At 39.8% G+C, this 21,856-nt stretch overlaps 1 protein-coding gene and 1 non-coding gene across 4 annotated transcripts in view; both read right to left on the bottom strand.

Annotated features, from left to right (window-relative positions):
* The window catches only part of SCAPER (S-phase cyclin A associated protein in the ER), a 473,879-nt gene that overhangs the window by 25,511 nt on the left and 426,512 nt on the right, over positions 1–21,856 (bottom strand). For 2 of the 3 annotated variants that reach the window (XM_057544059.1, XM_057544058.1), the window contains exons 28-29: positions 12,323–12,560; positions 6,740–6,889 (exon numbers count right to left, since the gene is read on the bottom strand). In XM_057544059.1, the coding sequence (XP_057400042.1) occupies positions 6,740–6,889; positions 12,323–12,560 (388 nt within the window). Of the gene's footprint in view, positions 1–945; positions 985–6,739; positions 6,890–12,322; positions 12,561–21,856 lie in introns of all 3 variants that reach the window. The other variant, XM_057544060.1, reaches the window with a different exon arrangement.
* LOC114236641 (U6 spliceosomal RNA) lies at positions 20,412–20,515 on the bottom strand. The gene has a single exon (XR_003622537.1). It is a non-coding gene; the product is annotated as a U6 spliceosomal RNA (small nuclear RNA).

Here is a 21,856-nt window from a genome sequence, read left to right on the forward strand (position 1 = left end):
GACAAGGAAGCTTTTGATTAAAAAAAACATTTTAATTAGAAACTGCAGCCCTATAGGAAACAGATGATTGGTTCTATCAAGGATGGGGCATTACTTTTATTATCCAGGTTTCTCTTCTAAAGTCATCTTTAGTATCATGGGGCTCAGTCCTTCCAGTTAATAGACTAAATGGTGGCAAATAAAAAGTGCCAATCCTTTATGCAAAGCAGTTTCCTAATAAAACAGCCTTAGGCTGCAGCAGGAGTTCAGGATCTCCTGTCTTATAAAGACACAAGGTGGAAATAAAGAATCCTCTGTGGACAAACAGGCACTGCAAATTAACATGACTTCTGCCTAATGATACGGAAAGATGAAATGAATTGAGCATCATAATTTCTCCTCTGAAATTTCTCTGATTTAAAGAAAGTGGCATGAGGTTAAATAAATTCACTTTCACAAGAACAGAAGTGAGGTGGAAAGGGCACTAACTGGACTGCCAATCAGGAGGCTGGGCTCTGCCAGTTCTTGCTTGGCAATTCCTTTTCCTTCTCTGAGCCTCAGTGTCTCCATCTACAGTATAAGGGAGCCGGACTAGGTATCTCAGGGCCCTTCCAGGATGAAGGCTCCATGAAACTGTGATTGAAACTGGAATGAGAGCTTAAAACTGCACTTCCATATCCCTCAGCAAATGCTCACTTGGCAAATTACTGGGTTTTGGAGGGAGCAGAAAGGGGATTTAGAATGCAAATAAACAATCAACTTTTTAGTTACAGAAAACTCCCCAGTTCTACTGGGATATGAGCAGTTATCATTCAGTAAGCTTGAGGCTATTTCCCCTACCCTTCCCTTGCCATGCAGCCTGATGGGCGTGGAGCCCAGCCATGGATGGTGAGCATGGCTGTTTGGTGCAGGTGAAATGACTGTGGCTAGAGACGGCATCACACAGCAAGGACAATGACATCTTACCTGTAAGTCTCTGCTTGTGAGTGTCTGCCAATGGACCCCCTGTATTAAGATAGGAGAACCAAGGTATATTCAGCTTTTAAGGATGAGCTGCCATGGAGTGGGCAAGCAGCTCATGAAGCCATCTGGTACTGAAAGAATCTGGAGTAGGGCAAGGAGGATCTAAAAAACCACAATATGTCTCCATAAGATCAGAATGCTGGTCTGTGGTTCTAATCTCAGCCTTTAAAATATCACAGACTCACAGAGCTCAAAGGAGAGATGATCTAGGACAATTCTAGATCATCCTAGATCATCATTTAAAAAAAAAAAAAGGGCTTCCCTGGTGGCGCAGTGGTTGGGAATCTGCCTGCCAATGCAGGGGACATGGGTTCGAGCCCTGGTCCAGGAAGATCCCACATGCTGTGGAGCAACTAAGCCCGTGAGCCACAACTACTGAGCCCATGTGCTGCAACTACTGAAGCCCATGCACCTAGAGCCCATGCTCCGCAACAAGAGAAGCCACCACAATGAGAAGCCCGCACACCGCAACGAAGACCCAACACAGCCAAAAGTAAATAAATAAATAAATTTATTAAAAAACAAACAACAACAAAAAACACAACTTTTTTTTGGTGGTAAAATATGGATAACATATAATTTACCATTTTAACCATTTTTAAGCCTACCATTCTCAATGGCATTAAGTACATTCACAATATTGTGCAACCACCACCACTATCCATTTCCAGAACCAAGCTATTGGGTTGGCCAAAAGGTTTGTTTTTTTCCATAAGATGGCTCTAGTAGCGCTTAGTTGTCTTTAACTTCATTCGAAACAATTTTGTTAGATTGTATTGTGACAGCTGTCATATCAGAGTGCATTTAAAAAAAATTATCAAAATTGGTGGATTTTTGTATAGTCATTTTAATATTGAAGATGGAAGGAAAAAAGCAACATTTTCGGCATATTATGTTTTATTATTTCAAGAAAGGTAAAAACGCAACTGAAACACACAAAAAAGATTTGTGCAGTGTATGGAGAATGTGCTGTGACTGATCAAACGTGTCAAAAGTGGTCTGTGAAGTTTCGTGCTGGAGATTTCTCGCTGGACGATGCTCCACAGTCGGGTAGACCAGTTGAAGTTGATAGCGATCAAATCGAGACATTAATTGAGAACAATCAACCACACGGGAGATAGCCAACATACTCAAAATATCCAAATCAAGCGCTGAAAATCATTTGCACCAGCTTGGTTATGTTCATCGCTTTGATGTTTGGGTTCCACATAAGTTATGGGAAAAAAACCTTCTTGACCATATTTCCACATGCGATTCTCTACTTAAACATAACGAAAACGTTCTGTTTTTAAAACAAATTGTGATGGGCGATGAAAAGTGGATACTGTACAATAATATGGAACAGAAGAGATTGTGGGGCAAGCAAAATGAACCACCACCAACCACACCAAAGGCTGGTCTTCATCCAAAGAAGGTGATGTTGTGTATATGGTGAAATTGGAAGGGAGTCCTCTATTATGAGCTCCTTCTGGAACACTAAATGATTAATTCCAACAAGTACTGTTCCCAATTAGACCAACTGAAAGCAGCACTCCACGAAAAGTATCCGGAATTAGTCTACAGAAAACGCATAAGATTCTATCAGGATAACGCAAGACTGCATGTTTCTTTGATGACCAGGCAAAAACTGTTACAGCTTGGCTGTGAAGTTCTGATTCATCCACCTTATTCACCAGACATTGCACCTTCGGATTTCCATTTATTTCAGTCTTTACAAAATTCTCTTAATGGAAAAAATTTCAATTTCCTGGAAGACTGTAAAAGGCACTTGGAACAGTTCTTTGCTCAAAAAGATAAAAAGTTTTGGGAAGATGGAATTATGAAGTTGCCTGAAAAATGGCAGAAGGTAGTGGAACAAAACAGTGAATACATTGTTCAATAAAGCTCCTGGTGAAAATGAAAAATGTGTCTTAGTTTTACCTTAAAACCGAAGGAACTTTTTGGCCAACCCAATACCTCTTTGTATGGTCAAAAATGCTCAAGCCTCAAGAGGGAAAATGATTTATCTAAGATCCCGCAGCTAGTGGCAGAGCTGAGGTTAGAACTCAGGCCTTCTATTTGCTAGATTAGGGTCCATTTTGTGCTCATAAAAAACACTCATTTACACTTTCCCAGGATCTTTACGCGTCTTCCCCGCGTAAGGCACACAGATATGTCCCAGAAGCATTCAGAGTTGCAGAATGGCAGCTTCTCAGTGTACTGTCTAGGTAAATGGGCATCATCTTCTAAACCCTCCACCCCTGCCCAAGAAATACTTCAGAGATCACTGGTAGAACGGGCCGGTGATACATCTAATTTTCTTAAGCAATGTGAAATGAAAAGAACACTGAGCTGGGCTTTGCAAGACCTGCATTCTAGTCCTGGTATTTTAGCAATTCTTTATGTCATTTAAGGGGGCTTATTTCACCTCTCTGAGTCCCGATTCTTCACCTGTCTGTGAGGTGGGAGTAATTCCTCTGCCTACAGCCTCAATGAAGTGCTAATGAGGTCCAAGAGACCACAGATGGGGCAAGCAGTATAAAGAATTCTACAAATACCAGAGGTTATGCTTTAGAAAAGCATCTCCATAAGGTGCAATGTCTCAGTGTTTGACAATTACTCTCATTTCTATCAATTTCTGATTTCTTCTCTACTTTTTGTCATATTCTTTTTTCACAGATTGTTGCATTTCAGCAATTGCCTGAGGACTGAACTGACTTCTCTGACCTTCTACCTTCCACCAAATCAGAAGTGGATATCCAGTTAGGATTCAGTCCCTCTGGGAGGCAAGGTGTCGAGAAAAGAGGTCTGGCTTTTTTTACTTTTCTAATTTCTTCCTCTCAACAATTACCTCTAAACCCCACAGCTTCTTCCCCAACTGAGAAGCCATAGGGTCTCTGTCTCCTCCTTGTATTGCTTACTGCTCTCTCTGCCCATTTAATCTGCTTTCTTCCTGTCCCAACATGCCCAGTCATTACTTTGCCATCAGGTCCACGTCAGTTCTAACATGCCATTTCCAAATACCAGTTCCCCCGACCCCATTTCTCATTGACTCTGGTGAGCCCAGAGATACTTAGAGTGTGTGTTTTATCTATAGGAGAGGATTAGTCTGTGATCTGGCATCAGCAGAAAATCTCTCTGAAATCCTACACAGTTCTGAGTTCAGTAAATTCATCACAACAGAGTTGGTTTAAGCAAAGAGTTTCAGCCATCCCTAAACATGGGTGTGCTGAAGAAACTGAACTTTTTGCTGTAGAACTGTACAGCAAAATATTATCACACACACAAATTACTTACCTCTTTATAAGTGCAGTAGATAGTGTCATGATAAATGGTAAACGACTTAACAGGAAATTGTGAGGTAAACCATGGGCTGTCTACACAAGATAAAGCCACTCAGCCATTAAAAACTGTATTCACAAAGAAGGATTATGATATAATGTTAAGTGTATAAAGCAGGATAGGAGTGTATATACCATATGACCTCAGCTATATAAAAATATTCATAGAGGGCTAGGGAGTGGGTGAAGTGAGTGAAGGTGGTCAAAAGGTACAAACTTCCAGTTATAAGGTAAATAAGTTCTGGTGATGTAATGTACAGCATGGTGACTTAAGTTAACAATACTGTATTGTATATTTGAAAGCTGCTGAGAGTAGATCTTAAAAGTTCTCATCACAAGGAAAAAAATTTTAACTACGTGAGGTGATGGCTAACTAAATTTACTGTGCTAATCATTTTGCAACATATAAATATATCAAATTTTCACACTGTATACACTTAAAAATAATACAGTGTTACATGTTAATTATATCTCAATAATATTAACTGGCAAAAATATTCACAGAAAAGAGACTGTAAGGAACCTGCCAAAATGGTAACAGTGACTATCTCAACAGTGAGATCAGGAATCTCAACACTGAGATCAGTGATTCCCCCTCCTTCTTTACACTTGCCTATCTTTTTCATGATGAGTAAGAAACACTTTTGTAATCAGAAAAATAAAAACAAACTTTTAAAGGGAAATGAAGTGCAATTTAGTAGGTCAAATGGATACACATGAAGAAAAGAAAACCACACAGGAGATTTCGCTCAACTTTCCTTCCTTGAGTAGCTTGTAAGAGACTCGTGAACCTGCTGGGCTTAGTCCGCAGAAAGGACAAAGCATCAGTACCTGAGAGAGCACTGCGTGAGTGCTCCTGTGGCGGGAGGTGAGAAAGATCTACCCTTCTGGCAACGAGGTCTGCGAAAGGGGAATTTTTCTACGTATGACGCTTCTTCTGGCAAGGGTCCACATTTTCTACATTTTAATCATGGACATCTTTCTAGAATGGACTTCATATTCCTCAGCCTTCTTAAAGGGAATGCACAGAACATACATTTTGCCTCCATGCTCACTCAGGGTCCACACTGGGGGCATCAACAATCATCCAGGGAAATAAAATACAGGGCTTAGTGTCCCTTTGAAACCAGATAGCTACAATTTTTTTTTCTTTTCTATGTTGGCTGTGCCACGCGGCATGCAGGATCTTAGTTCCCTGACCAGCGATCAAACCAACGCCCCCTGCAGCGGAAGCGCAGAGTCTTAACCGCTGGACAGCCAGGGAAGTCCCAGATGGCTACAACTTCTGAGGTCTTGTGCTTGTCTTGTGTTTTTCTATCCTCTTTCTTCTTATCAGATAGGCAGTTTCAGCTCTTAGTGTGTAGGTTCTCACCTTGTATTTGGCTCTGGCACTACAGCTATCTCCTGCCCTTCTTCCACCCTGGTCTAGTTTACTGCAGGCTAATAAACCTAGTAAGCACACTTATTAGAGAGTTGCCTAAAATAAAAATTAGTAAGCTTAGAGTGAGGGTTAAGGGTTGTTCATAGGCCTTTTTCTCAGCTATAATCCACATAATTAAGATTGCTGAATATGAGGCTTTAGATAAATGAGGTAGTCAGGAATTACAATTTGATATGTTAGTTATGCCATAACTCTGTTTTTAAAAATAAAGATAACAACCTAAATGGGAAAAGAATTTGAAAAAGAATAGATACATGTATATGTATAACACTTTGCTGTACACCTGAAACTATCACAAAATTGTTAATCAACTATAATATAAAATAAAAAGTTAAAAAAAGATAAAGTGCTTTATTATTGTTATTTTTAAAATAAAATCTGTAACACAGATTTCCCAACTTTTTAAAGCAACAGAACCCTATTTACAAATGAAATCTTGCTCAGAAACCAAATAATCAAAATAGTTAAAAGCAAAACTACTCTGGGTGATTCAAGGGGGTAAGGCCCAAGCCCTGCCTTCTCAGGCTCCCCTCCAGCACCATCTGGCACCCTCTTAAGCACCTAGGCAGAAGCCAAAGACCAAGAGCAGTTTCATAAAGCACCAGACTAATGCTATAATATTTGCAAAGTGACCCAAGTTGAAAGATGTAATCTATTTCATTAAAACAACAACAAAAAAATATGAATAAAGCATCAGGATCTACGTGGTAAGGGAGTAGATGCTTCTGTGTGGCTTAAGAAGAATATTTTATTAAAAATATCTTATTTTTATAGCTTTAAGAGGAAGTCCTAGTGCTGGTCTAGTGCTGATCAAATCTCTTTGGAGAGAAGTCAGAGGCATATCCCTGGAGCCTGGTTAAAGGGCCCCACACAGGACAGATGGGTTCCAGCAGGCTAGCCTGCCTTTTCTCACTCCAATACCTCACACTCTCAGTGCTGGGGAAGCAGTCTGAGGAACTTTTCCTGTGCCTCTTACCTGGTTATCTGGGTGGTTGACAGTGAAGTAGCCCACACAGACGATGACCTCATGAAGGAGGCTTTCACAGGAGACGTGGCTGCAGTGGCCCAGTAGGGAGCTGGCGATGTGCCGGAATGCAAGGGACAAGCCCTCTGCCCCTACAATAGACTAACAAAGACAAGGAGCAGTTAGAACTCCCCAGCCCAGGGACAGCCAGGGCTGCAAATCACAGAACACACCTGGGCTCTGTGCACCTTCTGCCATGATGCCAGAAAAGCATATGAAATTTCTAGAGCACTGTGTTCAGTTCAGGGATTCCTGCTCCAATAAACGACCATAATAAATGCAATGTTTAAACTGGAAAAAAAAAAAAAAAACGACAGAAAATAAAGCATAGCGGACCAAATGCCTGTACTATGTGGATCAAGACACTATTCACTTAAAGCATGGGTATTTATCCCATTTTTAACGGAGTGTTTTTTTTCTCATTGCACAGTCTCACTGTAGAAAATTTGGAAAAATATAATAATACTAAAATTCACCTGTAAATCTACCATTTAGCTAACTTTCAATACTTTTTTCTTTTTTTTCTGAAGGAGAAAATATTTTCTTGTATGCAGGGATAAAAATACAATTCTAATTATTTACTTATGTTCAAATAGAAAAGAAATATAAATAACAATTAGTTATTATTCAAATAGCTCTAGAGCTCCCAAAGTAATGTAAAAAACCCAACAACCTCCCCCCGCCCCCCCAAAAAAACCACAAAAAACAAACCATGAAGCCCCCTCAGCTATGAGGCTTCTGGGATCCTTTCTTGAGACAGTCAAAGGGCTGTTGGTGGTGGGCGACGCGGGAGGAGAGCCTGAGTCTGTCTGTGCAGCCTGAAGCGTCTATTTAATAAACATGTCAAACAGACAGAGCGACAGGAGGGCAAAGGGGAGAGGCGAGGCCCACAGAATGCACTCGCAGCCCACACTGGAATGAAGCACCACTGCCAGCCTGTGGGAAAAGGCAGTGTTTTAAACTCATCTCTTGATTTGAGGTCTTGGCTGGCTTGAACCAGGTCAGATACGTTGCAGCTTGGAAGTTTCAATGAATTCACTCTGCCTAACAGCCGGGGAAACACAGTCTTTTTAATAAATATTGTTGAAACAAAATTACTACTAAATTTTAAGAGTGCCTTCTGTCTCCGTTTCATTGCACTGAGACAAAATGTTTTTCAAGCCCCAAAGAGACTTCAGGAGGGCCCTGCTCCTTTAAATCAAGTAGTGACACCTTCTCAGCTCAGCCCTTATTTAATTAGTTGTGTCCAGCTTGCTGTGACCCAGTGCCCTCTGTTTAACCTTCACTGATAAGAGCAGGTCAAGGGGCATGTAAGTTTGAATACAGAAATTAAACCAATTTTTCAAGGAAACTATATTTCCTTTTTAGCCAGAATTAATTGCCAAGTCAGTACATTGATTTGTTTCTTGAGACCACCTTCAATTGTAAAAACTGTCAAAGTATATGCACTATACAATATCCGGGATCTCAAGGCCATCTGTGCCAATATGAATTCAGAGTGAAATCAGACTCTTTGCTGAAGGGAGAAAAAGATTTTGACAGCCTTATTAGTATATAATGAAATGGAACCAGTTAAGAAAATATTCTAATGGATAACCTTTTGTTACTACTATGCGATGAGTTCTCACACAAAACAATCACGTAGGTTTATGGCTTCAAAGAAGGGTGCAGAAGCACTGGGAATGCTGCATTCAAAACCTAAACTTTTGATTCAACATCTGCAAGATGGTTTGGGTAAATTCTTCACCTTCAGAATATGAGTCAGTCCACATTTCCTGAGGGCCTACTATGTGCTAGCTAGCACAGTGCCTTTATGTAATCTCATTTAAACCTCAGACTTGTGAGGTAAGTGTTTTTAATCTCTATTTTACAAATGAGAAACTCAGTCTTAAGGATTCAAATGACTTGTCTAAGGTCATACAACTTGGTAGTATGATGGCTCAAAGTCAGGTCAGTCTGACTCTAGACCCAGAGGTCTTGATGAGGATGCTTCTCCATAACAGCTCTACAGAGATGCATTCTTTTTTTTTAAATTTTATTTATTTATTTATTTATGGCTGTGTTGGGTCTTCGTCTCCGCGCGAGGGCTCTCTCTAGTTGCGGCAAGTGGGGGCCACTCTTCATCGCGGTGCGCGGGCCTCTCACTATCGCGGCCTCTCCTGTTGCGGAGCACAGGCTCCAGACGTGCAGGCTCAGCAATTGTGGCTCACGGGCCTAGTCGCTCCGCGGCATGTGGGATCTTCCCAGACCAGGGCTCGAACCCGTGTCCCCTGCATTGGCAGGCAGATTCTCAACCACTGCGCCACCAGGGAAGCCCCGAGATGCATTCTTGTGATGCACTGGGACTCAAACCGTCAACATGTCTTACACTGTCTTGTCTAACTCTTCAGAGGGTCAGACCATTTATCTCATTTCAATTTTCTTCTTCAGTTCCTTCAATCCTCTCAGGCAATTCATAAATTGTTTCCCAGATTTTTTCTGAGCTCAGACCCATACTGTACCTAAAATCTCTTTTCCTGTGCTTTATAAACATAGTTCCTGAAATCTCACTTTTGACAAGTAGTTTTAATGAACTAGAATATGAGTTTCTCTGACCATATCTATCATAAAAATAATACTTTTCTCCTAAACTCACCCATTGCTTTACAATGCAAATATTGTGTATTTGTATGCTATTTACTTGAGCATTGCATGCTTGATCAGATGTCTATCTACATCAATGATGTCTATGTGGTCAGATGCTTTGCTTTAGCTTGCTCAACAGAGTGCAGTGGTTAGTTAAAAAAAATGACTATAAATCTTTGACAGTCCTCCCATTGAGAGATGGGGCCTATGTCTTCTCCTCTTGAATCTGGAAGGCTTATGACTGATTTAACCAATAGAGGATGGCTGACATGTAACGATATGACTTCTGAGGCCAGGTCATAAAAAAGCCATGCAGCTTCCGTTGGTTCTCTTGGAGCAGTTGTTTTCCAGAAGCTTCCTCTCAGGAAACTCCTACTGAGAACCCAGACACCACGATGTTTTGAGAAGCCCAAGTCACATAGAGAAGCCATATGTAGAGTCTCTGGCCAATAGTCCTTGATGAACCTAGTCTTTGAGTAATCAATCCCAGGCATAAAACATGAAAGTGAAGGAGCCTCCAGATAATTTGAGCTCCCAGATATTTGAGTCAATTTGTCCCTCTTCTCCATACTCCGCAACCCCAGTCATTCGAGCCCCTCAGCTGAAGCCCTACGTCGTGGAGTAGTGACAAGCTACCTCCACTGTGAAAAGCCCTGCCTGAATTCTAGATCCACAGAATCTGTGATCATAACGGTTGTTGTTTACCCCACTAAGTTTGTTTGTTTTTCAAATGTATAAAAGTAACTGGAACAGTAAGGTAATCATTGGTAGGTGTATTAAAGGACCTGATGCTAGAAATTCTAGGTATCTGGGTCCCTGCACACACTGATGAAGCATAAGAGAAAAACATGTGCTCGACTTTGGGCACCAAAAGGATGGCAGCCAGGAGGAAGGTCCCTAAAGGCTTTCCTGGCCCATGCACTGGTTAAGGGGAAAAAAGATACCTGGGAACAATGTCTGGGGAGAGGATGAGAAGCAGTGATGGCAAAATTGACTAAAATAAGACAGGAGAGTCAGAACAGAGAACAGGAAAAGAAGAAAAAGCAGGAAAGAATTAAGAGAAATACAGAGTAACAGGAAGGACAGAGAAGAAAGAAGCAAAAGAAGTGTTAGGAACCAGCCGCAAAAGGACATTCCCCTGGGGAGGTGGGCCTCTCACTCTAAGAATGGCTCAAACTCTCGAGTCACCTTGGTGTTTCTCCTGGGGTTGTGGCAAAAGAGGCTCAGGTAGGGAATATATTCTGGGCTCGATACGGCAAGGAGCTGCAGAGGAGAAATCGTGGTTTCATCTTAGTTGGGCATGAAGGGCTCCAGAAATAGATTTTTGTATTTTCTAACATTATTGGCCATTGTGCCTAAAGGTCATGAGAGAGCAGGGCTGGTTGGAGTTCAGTGGTTCTTTTGAGTAAGGCTGCACAGGCTGTGAGTTCATGGAGGGCTGGGGGTAGGGCAGGGACCTGGGGCTCCCTGACACTCAGAGTGACTGATGGAATGAATGGCTGACTTAATGTAAATGCTTGTGTATGATGTGGCGACCCCTGAAGCAGTATAAATCCTGGTCAGAAGACCCATAAACCAGGAGCTCGGGAACATTTTTAGGTATTTGCTTTTCATAATCCCTGGTAACAGAAGAAATCACTCTAGTTGGACCTAGCTGATGGGTAGCCTGCTTGGTCTCCATATTCTGAGGGCATAAAATTAGCATATCTTGATTTCTAAGCTGTTTCCAGACAGAACACAATGGGGTTGGGTCTTCATAAAACACAAATGTTACGTTCAACCCAGAGGCAAGAACCATTGGCATTCTCTGGAGCAGGTAACCTCTTGTTCTAGGTGTGGCTGTAAACTCTCAGAACTTTACAGACTGTGTAGCTACCGCCTAAGGCTAGTTCAAGTGCTCTGAAAACTGAAAAGCATTAACCCTAAGGAAGAAATTTCTGTTCTTATGATGGATAAACTAACTCTACAGAGTTGAAAGATATTGAATCCAATGATACGACTTACTAATTTTCAGTTGTGAAGAGAATGACAGGAAGACAAGAACTGCACATTTGTCACCAGCTACAAAACAGAGGTGTTTCTTCCATCTTGCGATGGCCAAAGACCACAATTTTCATACATTTGTATCTCTATAACCTTTTTCCCTTTGAGCAAAGCAATTCACCTAAATTATGGGTTCATTATCTGCCAAGTTTGTTCCTTTTTTAATGAAATCACTTGACAGTTAATAAACTGAAAGAGAAAGTCTACTCCTTGGGGCTTGCTCTGTTCGAAAGGTTCAGTGTTTTTGAAAATTAAATTTCCTATATGAAAAACAATCTGTTTCTAAGCTGACAGTCTGGTGTTATAACATAAAGCAATTTTTCTTTAGCTATAAAAACTTAATATTTATAGGGGTTTGCACATTTAACTACACATGCACTTTACGTTGGATACAAGTCAGTTAAATCATTCATAGACAGTCATATCAATCAAAACAATTTACCTAATTTTGGTTGTGTTTATATAAGAAACCATTACTTTCTTTAATATTTAAATGTTTATGGTATGATAATGTCTTTTCTAAAGAAATCAAGACAGAAGATTTTTAAGTAGCAGAATGGCATAGGCTTGGGGCCATGGGTACCAGTCCTGGCTCAGCCATGTGTAATCCTGGGAAATTACTTAACTGCCAGCTTTTCCACCTGTAAAATGGGTATAATAATATTTTGTAGGGTAGTCATGAGAATAAATAAGAAAGCATATGCAAAGCACCTAATCCAGTTCCTAGAATACAGTAGCTTAATAAATAGTATGTATTATTATTCCCTGTATTGTAGCTTATTCCTTAAGCCCCAATCCAGGAGAAGAACCTCTCACCATATCTATACAAAATTATTAACTCTTGGCTGGTTAACCAATTCCTGGTACCTGAAAAGCAGGCAGATCAAGAGCTGCAAAGCTGTTGAAGAAACGTAAACTCTGAATGGCCACTTGGACTGTGTTCTGAGCGTAACTCTCCTTGGGACTAGAAGTGCCGGGGTCCGAGATTGTGCCATGGAAGAGGACACAGTAGAGCATATGCAGAACTCCAGCCAGGTCTGTGGCCTGAAGAGCAGCTGTCAGTCCTGTGGGATCTTGGCGATTATTGTCAAATATGCTGTGTGACCTGATAAAGAAACATTCAACTTTTTAAGAGAAATCTACTTAAAGGATGTTAGCATTTCTATAGGTCAAATGGAACATGACAAGCAGACCGTTAAAAGCAAACCATGTGAGTGGTGTAGTAAGGTAACAAGAAACCTCAAGGAGTAAATGCAGCCCTTCCCCCACCAAGTGCACGGCGGCCTGCCCTTTTCTCTGGCTGGGAGACCGGGCTGCTGCAGCAGTGGCAACTGAGTACTCTGCAGCCAGGCTGAGGCTGCTACCACCCTTTGCAGCCTAGATAGCTCCACTTTGTTTAGATTCCAGGCCGGGTGGAACTGGACAGAGTCCATGAGAGCTGTTGGGACTCAGAAATCAAAACACCATGGCTTCCTTTCTGGATACACAAGGGAATCTTCTCAGGGGAGGCAGTTACCAGGAAAGCACGAGGCCTCAAAGACCCAGTAGTGTGTTGGTATACCGTGACAGGGAGACACTTCAACCGCTTTTGAAGGCACAGTTCCATCATCAAGGAGTATTGGCAGGACAGGTTGTAGGGGCCAGACTCCCAAGAACAAGCTAGTGCTGGATTAGCTTTGTACAAATCACCTTGAAGTTAGCTTAGCAATTGTGGCAGGCAGTATGGATGAGCAAGAAGCAATGGCAGTGGCAAATGAATTCCTCAAATCAATAGGAAAGGAAGGGTTTGCTAAATCCACCTCACTCTGGAACTCAGGTATACGTGAAGCATCTAGCGATCAAGAGCCTACAATTTTAGTAAATGTGGCTGCTAAGCATTCATTCACCCTTTTTGCCCCTAGAAACCATACCCAGGTTTCTCTCCCCTTCCCACAGCCAACATGCTTCAGGTGGGGCCCCATTCCTATTCACTCTGGCTCAAGGGTATGTAGGCCTAAGGTAAGGGGAACATGGAGGGAGATTCTTGTGCTGACATGCCTGGAAAGAAGCCCTCACTTTTTCTCCACAGGTTTGAATCTGAAATGTAAGGTCTGTAGCTGCTGCAGCCATTTGTTCTAACCACTGCACAAATCCTCAGGTCTCTGGGCTGTTCCAAGTGGGTCAGTCACCTTCCTTCACGGGACACAGCTTTTTCTCAGGAAGGGAAGTTACAAGTCCCTGCTCAGTGTCTCCCTTTAACCTGGTATGATCTGCACAAAACTGAGCAGAAGTGTCTTTATGTTTCTGCCACAGGATGATGCCCTTCCCTATTTTTAACACTGATATAGGTCCCTCCCATTCCTTTTTCTGTTGTTGTTATTGTTCCTTTCAGCTGGAACCTAGAATGGGAGAGAGGCATTAAAGATCTATGCTTATCTCATAAACTTGCCCAGAAGCACTGAAGAGATGCCACTAAGTAAATATGAATTCGCAAGTGCTGGCTGGCAAGTTTCTAGTATCTTGTCTAGTTTTCTAATCCATAACTTTTTTAAGGGATTATATTATTCATTCTAATTTGTTAGTTTCATCAAAGTATAGTTTTATTCGTAACCATGGTAAGCATTTATTTCCTGAATGTGCACTATTTCTGATAGTCTAAGAATGTGGGATGACACTTGTTCTCTTCTCAAGAAAGCAGGTCTTATGAAATACTATCATCTCATTTGCATGGCAGGACCTGCTAAGTACATTCACATCTTCCACCCCGCCTCATTTGTAGTTCTTCATAGTTGGTAGAGAAGGTATTGTTCTCCTCACTTCACACATGACACAACTGAAACCCTCAGAGATTCAGTGAGATGTTTTAGGTCATAAACATTTGTCAGTGGCAAAGGCAGGGGTACTACCAAGAACTTTTGACTCTTTAAAGGCAGGGCTTTGTCCAAAGACCAAAACATCCAGGCCAAACAGGAGGTGACCTCTTCTTTTGTCTCCATGACTTTTCTTAAATCAAATCTCGGGGTTAACTGAACACTGTTAAACAAAGTACACAGAGGTTGTAATGTAATCCTGATGATCACAAAGAGACACTTTCTGTCTTATGGGACTCAGTAAAAACAAAAAGTTAAGAAATTATATTTATTTGCTTATAGGCACATCTGAACCTTTACACAAACTGTTAGCTAATGTCAGTTCAGTTCGCCCTTCCTTCCTTCCTTCCATTATAGCCATGAGAGTTAGGGGTCAGACCCTGACTAAAGACGTGAGTAGAGATTAATGTGTCTGAGTTTATTATATAGATTCCAAAAAGGGGTCTGTGTTTGTTTAACAATGACTGCCTTTTAGAACCAATGACAAGTCAGAAGACATTTCTCCCTAAAGCTAATTTCTAATAGGCTTTCAGAACCTTGGGGATGAGTGACATCACTGCTGGTGACAACATTTTTTTCTTCTTTGTGATTCAGAATGGTGACCTCCCCTTTACTGCCTGTGTTGCTTTTAAACTGATTATTAGCATATTCAAATGCAGATATTCAGGAATATAGCTTTATTATTTAGAACACTTTGTAACAGTTAATCTTTGCAAGCATTTATGAAATGACATGAATTCACTGCTATTACTTCTTTAAAAGAATAAATAAAAAAAAAAACCCAGCAAGTGAAGATCATCAGAATAGTTCCTCTTCTCTCCACCCCACCCTATTTAGGAAAATACTAAACTATAAAATAACATAACTCAGGACCTTTTGCAATATTCTTCTGATGAAATAAAAATGTTGATTCAGAAAAATCAATTAAATTAGCATTCAAGAACTCAGATGTGGAAATGGTTCAAAATGTGTATTAATATTGCTTTGTGGAAAAGACAATTAATTTTAAAGTGAGCCTACAGAATATACAGGGTGGAGGGGAGGGGAGAGAGCTTGTCTGCTGCATTTGGCTTCCACAGGACTAATGTAGACCTGAAGGGACTTTAGAAAATGTTTACTTTTGATTTAGTCTGAAATACGGATAATTTGTCCTTGAACAGGCCACTGGCTCCTGTTGGTCTTAAATGTCAGCTATAATCACTTTAAGCCTAAATGTTTATAATAAAAAAGTAAAAGGCCTTATTCATATCAGGCACAGGTTATAAAGTTTTCTTTTTCTTTTTTTTAATAAATTTATTTATTTATTTATTTTTGGCTGCGTTGGGTCTTTGTTGCTGTGCGTGTGGGATTTCTCTAGTTGTGGCGAGCGGGAGCTACCCTTTGTTGCGGTGCATGGGCTTCTCATTGTGGTGGCTTCTTGTTGCAGAGCATGGGCTCTAGGCGCGTGGGCTTCAGTAGTTGTGGCACAAAGGCTCAGTAGCTGTGGTTCATGGGCTCTAGAGAGCAGGCTCAGTAGTTGTGGCGCACAGGCTTAGTTGCTCCACGGCATGTGGGATCTCCCCAGACCAGGGCTCAAACCCGTGTCCCCTGCATTGGCAGGTGGATTCTTAACCACTGCACCACCAGGGAAGCCCATAAAGTTTTCTTTTAAAAACACATTGAAGATATGAAAAATCAGATCTGAAATTTTGTATATTACACTCTAAGATCTCAATTTTACTGGATTTTAAAGTGTTTTTGTTTGGTCTCTAGGATTAGAGATCTTAGTGGCATATTCATTTCTGTTCATTAATCGCAAGATTCAATCAGGAAAAACTATAACTGGGCCATCAATACACCTGCACAGCTCTTGAAAACCCTACTTTGCTTAAAGGAGAGTATAGCTGGGAAAAAAAAAAAAAAAACGCAGTAATTTGTGTGGGCATGAATCAACTGCCATCTGTTCCATCTTTGGTATTTTAAACCACTTACGTAACAGGCCTTATTTGGCCCAAAAAAGCAGCTGTGACAGTCGCAGACACTATAACCCCCTTTCCCCATTTGTTCCTGGCTTGTTTGCTCTTGTATCCCTGGTCGCAGATTTCTGATTCGGTAACATCCACCCTGATCTCCTTCAGTGCCGGTATCTTCTATATTGCTCTCCTAGTTTCTTGGATTTTGGCTTTGTTCCCTCCTTTAGATCTGGAATCCCGGAGGCATCTTATCAGAACCTCCCATTTTAGCCTCTGAATCCAGAACACTCCACCCAAAGGTCTGCATAGTGCTGGGAGTGGACGGATTTAAGTCACTGTCTCTCCCAATGATGAATGTGAACTTCACTGTTCAAGGAGAAGTGAATTATTTCTTAAAGAGTTATTCCAGCTGTGGGCTCTTATGTACTGGGACATTCTTAGAAAGCTGACCTGCATCTAGTAGTATCATCATTTATCAGGCTTTGTGGTGAGCAAAAGGGACATGATTATCTGTCATATATTCTCTATTTAAAAAGCCAAAGTACCTGTGCTCCAGCAACAGTGACCTGTGATGTATTACAAAATCAAGGAAGACCAGACCCCTGTCCTATAGAAGGTTACAGTCTAATAGTGGCAGGAGTGTGCATCAGTTTCCTATTGCTGCTGGAATAAATGATCACAAGCTAGTTGTTCAAAACAACACAAATTTATTCTCTTAAAGTTCTGGGGGTCAGAAATCCAAAATGTCTCACTAAGCTAAAATCAAGGTGTTACCAGAGCTGTGTTCCTTCTGGAGGCTGAAGGGGAGAATTTATTTCCTTGCCTTTTACAACTTCTAGAGTATGGTTGCTCCTTGGCTCCTGGCCCCTTCTTCCATCTTCAAAGCCAGCAGCATAGCACCTTCAAATCCCTCTCTAACACTGACTTTCCTGCTTCCCTTTGAGATTACATTGGGCCCACCTGGATAATCCAGGCTACTCTCTCCATCTCAAGATCCTTAACCATTTCTGCAAAATTCCTTTTGCCATGTTAGGTAACACATTTATAGGTTCTGAGGATTAGGATACAGATATCTTTGGCAGGGCATTATCTCCCCCCACCCCTAATTTTTTTTATTGTGGTAAAATACACATAAAATTTACCATCTTACCCATTTTTAAGTTTATAATTCAATGGTATTAAATTTGTTCATAATGTTGTACAACCATCACTACCAACCATCTCCATAACTCTTTCATCATGTAAAACTGAAACTCTATACTCATTAAACAATAACTTCCTATACCTTCCTCCCCCTGGCAACCACTATTCTACTTTCTGTCTCCATGATTCTGATTACTCTAAGTATGTCACATAAGTGGAATCATCATATAGTATTTGTCTTTTTGTGACTGGCTTATCTCACTTAGCATAATGTCCTCTAGTTTCATTCATGTTGTAGCATATGGCAGAACTTCCTTCCTTTTCAAGGCTGAATAATATTCCATTATATGTGTATACCACATTTTGTTTATCCATCATCCACTGATGGACACTTGGGTTGCTTCTGTTTTAGCTACTGTGAATAATGCTGCCATGAACATGGGCATATAAACATGTCTTCAAAACCCTGTTTTCAATTCTTTTGGATATATATCCAGAAGTAGAATTTCTCAATCATATGATAATTCTATTTTTAATTTTTTGAGGAATTGCCATAACATTTTCCACAGCAGCTATACCATTTTACATTCCCACTAACAATGCACAAGGGTTCTAATTTCTCCATATCCTCACCAAACCTTGGTATTTTCTTTTTTTTTTTTTAATAGTAGCCATCCTAATGGGTGTGAGGTGATATCTCATTGTAGTTTTGATTTGCATTTCCCTATCAATGATATTGAGCATCTTTTCATGTGCTTATTGACCAATTTGTATTTCTTCTTTGGAATTCAAGTCCTTTGCCCATTTTTAAATTGGGTTATTTTGTTGTTGAGTTTTAGGAGTTTTCCATAGTTCCTGGATATTAACCCCTTATCAGATATATGACTTGCAAATATTATCTCCCATTCTCTGGGTTGTTTCTTTACTGTGTTGATATTATATTTTGATGCACAAATCAAAAAAATTTTCATGCAGTCCCATTTGTCTACTTTTTCTTTTATTGCCTGTGCCTCTGGTGTCACATCCAAATAAATCATTGCTAAATCCAATGTCAGGAAGCTTTTGCCCTGTTTTCTTCTAGGAGTTTAATTGTTTTAGGTCTTACATTTACGTCTCTGATCCATCTTAAGTTATAGTGTTAGATAAGTGTCCAGCTTCATTCCTTTGCTTATTGATATCCAGTTTCTCCAGCACCATTTGTTGAAGAGACTGTCCTTTCCCATTCAATGGTCTTGCCACCCCTGTCAAAAATCATTTGACTATAAATACAAGAGTTTAAGTCTGTGCTCTCTATTCTATTCCACTGTTATATATGTCTGTCTTTATGCCAATACCACACTGTTTTGATTACTGTAGCTTTGTAGTAAATTTTGAAATCAGAAGTGTGAGTCCTCCCCCTTTGTTCTTCTCTTTCAAGATTGTTTTGGTTATTTGGGGTCCCTTGAGATTCCATATGAATTTTAAGATGGGATCTACTATTTCTGCAAAAAAAAAAAAGCCTTTGGGATTTAGATAGGGAGTGCAAGGAATGTATAGATTTATAGATTGCTTTGCATAGTAATGACATCTTAACAATATTGTTTTATAATCCATGGACATGGGATGTGTTTCTAATTTATGCCTTCTTTGATTTCTTTTGGCAATGTTTTATACTTTTCATTGTACAAGTCTTTCATCTTCTTGTTTAATTCCTAAGTATTTTATTCTTTTTGATGCTATTATAAGTGGAATTTTCATAATTTCCTTTCCAGATTGTTCACAGTATATAGTGTATATAAATGCAACTAATTTTTGTGAGTTGACTTTGTATTCTGTTACTTTATTGAATTCATTTATTAATTTTAACAGCTTTTTTGTGTGGAATCATTAGTGGTTTCTACATATAATATCATTTGCAAACAGAGAAAATTTTACTCCTTCCCTTCCAATTTAGATGCCTTTTTTACTTTTCTTTTCCTCACCTAATTGCTTTGGCTACAACTTCCAGTACTATGTTGAGTAGAAGTGGCAGAAGTGGGCATCCTTGCCTTGTCCTGATGTTAGAGGAAAAGCTTTCCTTCTTTCATCCTTGAGTATGATGTTCCTTGTGGGCTTTTCACATATGGCTTTTATTATGTGAAGGTAGTTTCTTTCTATTCCTAATTTGTTGAGTGTTTTTATCATGAAAGGGTGTTGAAATTTATCAGATGCTTTTCTGTATAAATTGAGATGATCATGTTTTTTTCCCCCTTCATTCTGTTAATGTGGTCTATTAAATTGATTGATGTTCATATGCGGAACCATTCTTGCACTCCAGGAACAAATCCCACTTGGTCATGGTGTATAATCCTTTAAACATGCTGCTGAGCTTGGTTTGGTAGTGTTTTGTTGAGGATCTTTAAATCAATGTTCGTAAGGAATATCAGTCTGGAGTTTTCTCTCCTGTGGTGTCTTTGTCTGGCTTTGGAATCAGGATAATGCTGGCTTCATGTCAGAAAGTATTCTCTCCTCTTCAATTTTTTGGAAAAGTTTGAGAAAGACTAGTGTTAGTTCTTTAAATGTTGGGTACAATTCACCACTGAAGCCATCAGGTCCAGGGCTTTCCTTTGGAGACTTCTGATTACTGCTTCAGTCCCCTTATTAGTTACAGGTCTCTTCAGATTTTCTATTTCTTTGTGATTTAGTCTTGGTTAGTATTGTGTTTCTAGGAATTTGTCCATTTCATCTAAATTATTCAATTTGTTGGCATACGTTGTTAATAGTACTCTCGTATAGTCCTTTTTATTTCTGTAGGATTGGTAGCAATGTTCCATTTTCATTTCTCCCACCACCCAACTTTACTGAAGTATAACTGACAAAAAAAATTGTAACATTAAATGTGTGTAAAACATAATGATTTGATATACATTGTAAAATTATTCCTATCATCAAGTTAAAACATCCATTACCTCATATAGTTAACTTTTTTTTTTGGTAGAATGCTTAAAATCTACTCTCTTATAATTTCAATATACAATACTGTACTACAACTATAAAAAAACAAAACACTTCAAGAATCTGAGTGTCATCTCTGTGCAGGGACCACGCTAATCTTTGTATCATTCTAATTTTAGTATATGCGCTGTCAAAGTGAGCACCCCATTTTCATTTCTGATTTTAGTAATTTCAGAGTTCTCACTCTTGTTTTCTAGCTGAAGGTTTGTCAATTCTATTGATCTTTTCAAAGAACCAACTTTTGGTTTCACTGATTATCTCTATTGTTATTTTATTCTCAACTTAATTGATCTCCGCCATAATCTTAATTATTTCCTTCCTTTCGCTAGCCTTGGGTTTAGTCTGTTCTTTTTTTCTAGTTCCTTAAGTTGTATAGTTGTATTTTTAAAAAATTAATTAATTAATTTTTGGCTGCGTCGGGTCTTCATTGCTGCGCACAGGCTTTCTCTAGTTGTGGCAAGCGGGGGCTACTCTTCGTCGCAGTGCACGGGCTTCTCATTGCGGTGGCTTCTCTTGTTGTGGAGCATGAGCTCTAGGCGTGTGGGGTTCAGTAGTTGTGGCTTGTGGGCTCTAGAGCACAGGCTCAGTAGTTGTGGCACACGGGCTTAGCTACTCCGCAGCATGTGGGATCTTCCCGGACCAGGGCTCCAACCCATGACCCCTGCATTGGCAGGCGGGTTCTTAACCACTGCGCCACCAGGGAAGTCCCTAGTTAATTTTTTGATTTGAGATATTTCTAGTTTCTTTAGTATAAACGCTTATAGCTATACACTTTCCCCTTAACAGTGCTTTTACTGTCCCATGAGTTTTTTATTTATTTTATTTTTTTATTGAGGTATAGCTGACTTACAATTATATTAGTTTCAAGTGTACAATGTAGTGATTGAAAATTTTATAGATTATACTCCATTTAAAGTTATTATAAAATATTGGCTATATTCCCTGTGCTGTACAATATATCCTTGTATTTTATTTTATAGATAGTAGTTTGTACCTCTTAATCCCCTACCTCTACGTTGCCCTTCCCCACTTCCCTCTCTACACTGGTAATCACTAGTTTGTTCTCTATATCTGTGAGTCTGTTTCTGTTTTGTTATATTCATTAGTTTGTTTTATTTTTTAGATTCCACATACAAGTGATAACACACAGTATTTGTCTTTCTCTGTGTCATTTATTTCACTAAACATAATATCTCCAGGTCCAGTCATGTTGCTGCAAATGGCAAAATTTTATTCTTTTTATGGCCAAGTAGTATTCCATTGTGTGTATGTGTGTATGCATCTCCTTCTTCCATTCATCTGTTGATGGACACTTAGGTTACTTCCATATCTTGGCTACTGTAAATAATGCGGCTATGAACACTGGGGTGCATGTATCTTTTCAAATTAGTGTTTTCATTTTCTTTGGATATACACCCAGGAGTAGAAGTACTGCATCATATGGTAGTTCTACTGTTAGTTTTTTGAGGAACCTCCATACTGTT

Source organism: Balaenoptera acutorostrata, chromosome 3, assembly GCF_949987535.1.
Source record: "Balaenoptera acutorostrata chromosome 3, mBalAcu1.1, whole genome shotgun sequence".
NCBI classification, from domain to species: domain Eukaryota; kingdom Metazoa; phylum Chordata; class Mammalia; order Artiodactyla; family Balaenopteridae; genus Balaenoptera; species Balaenoptera acutorostrata.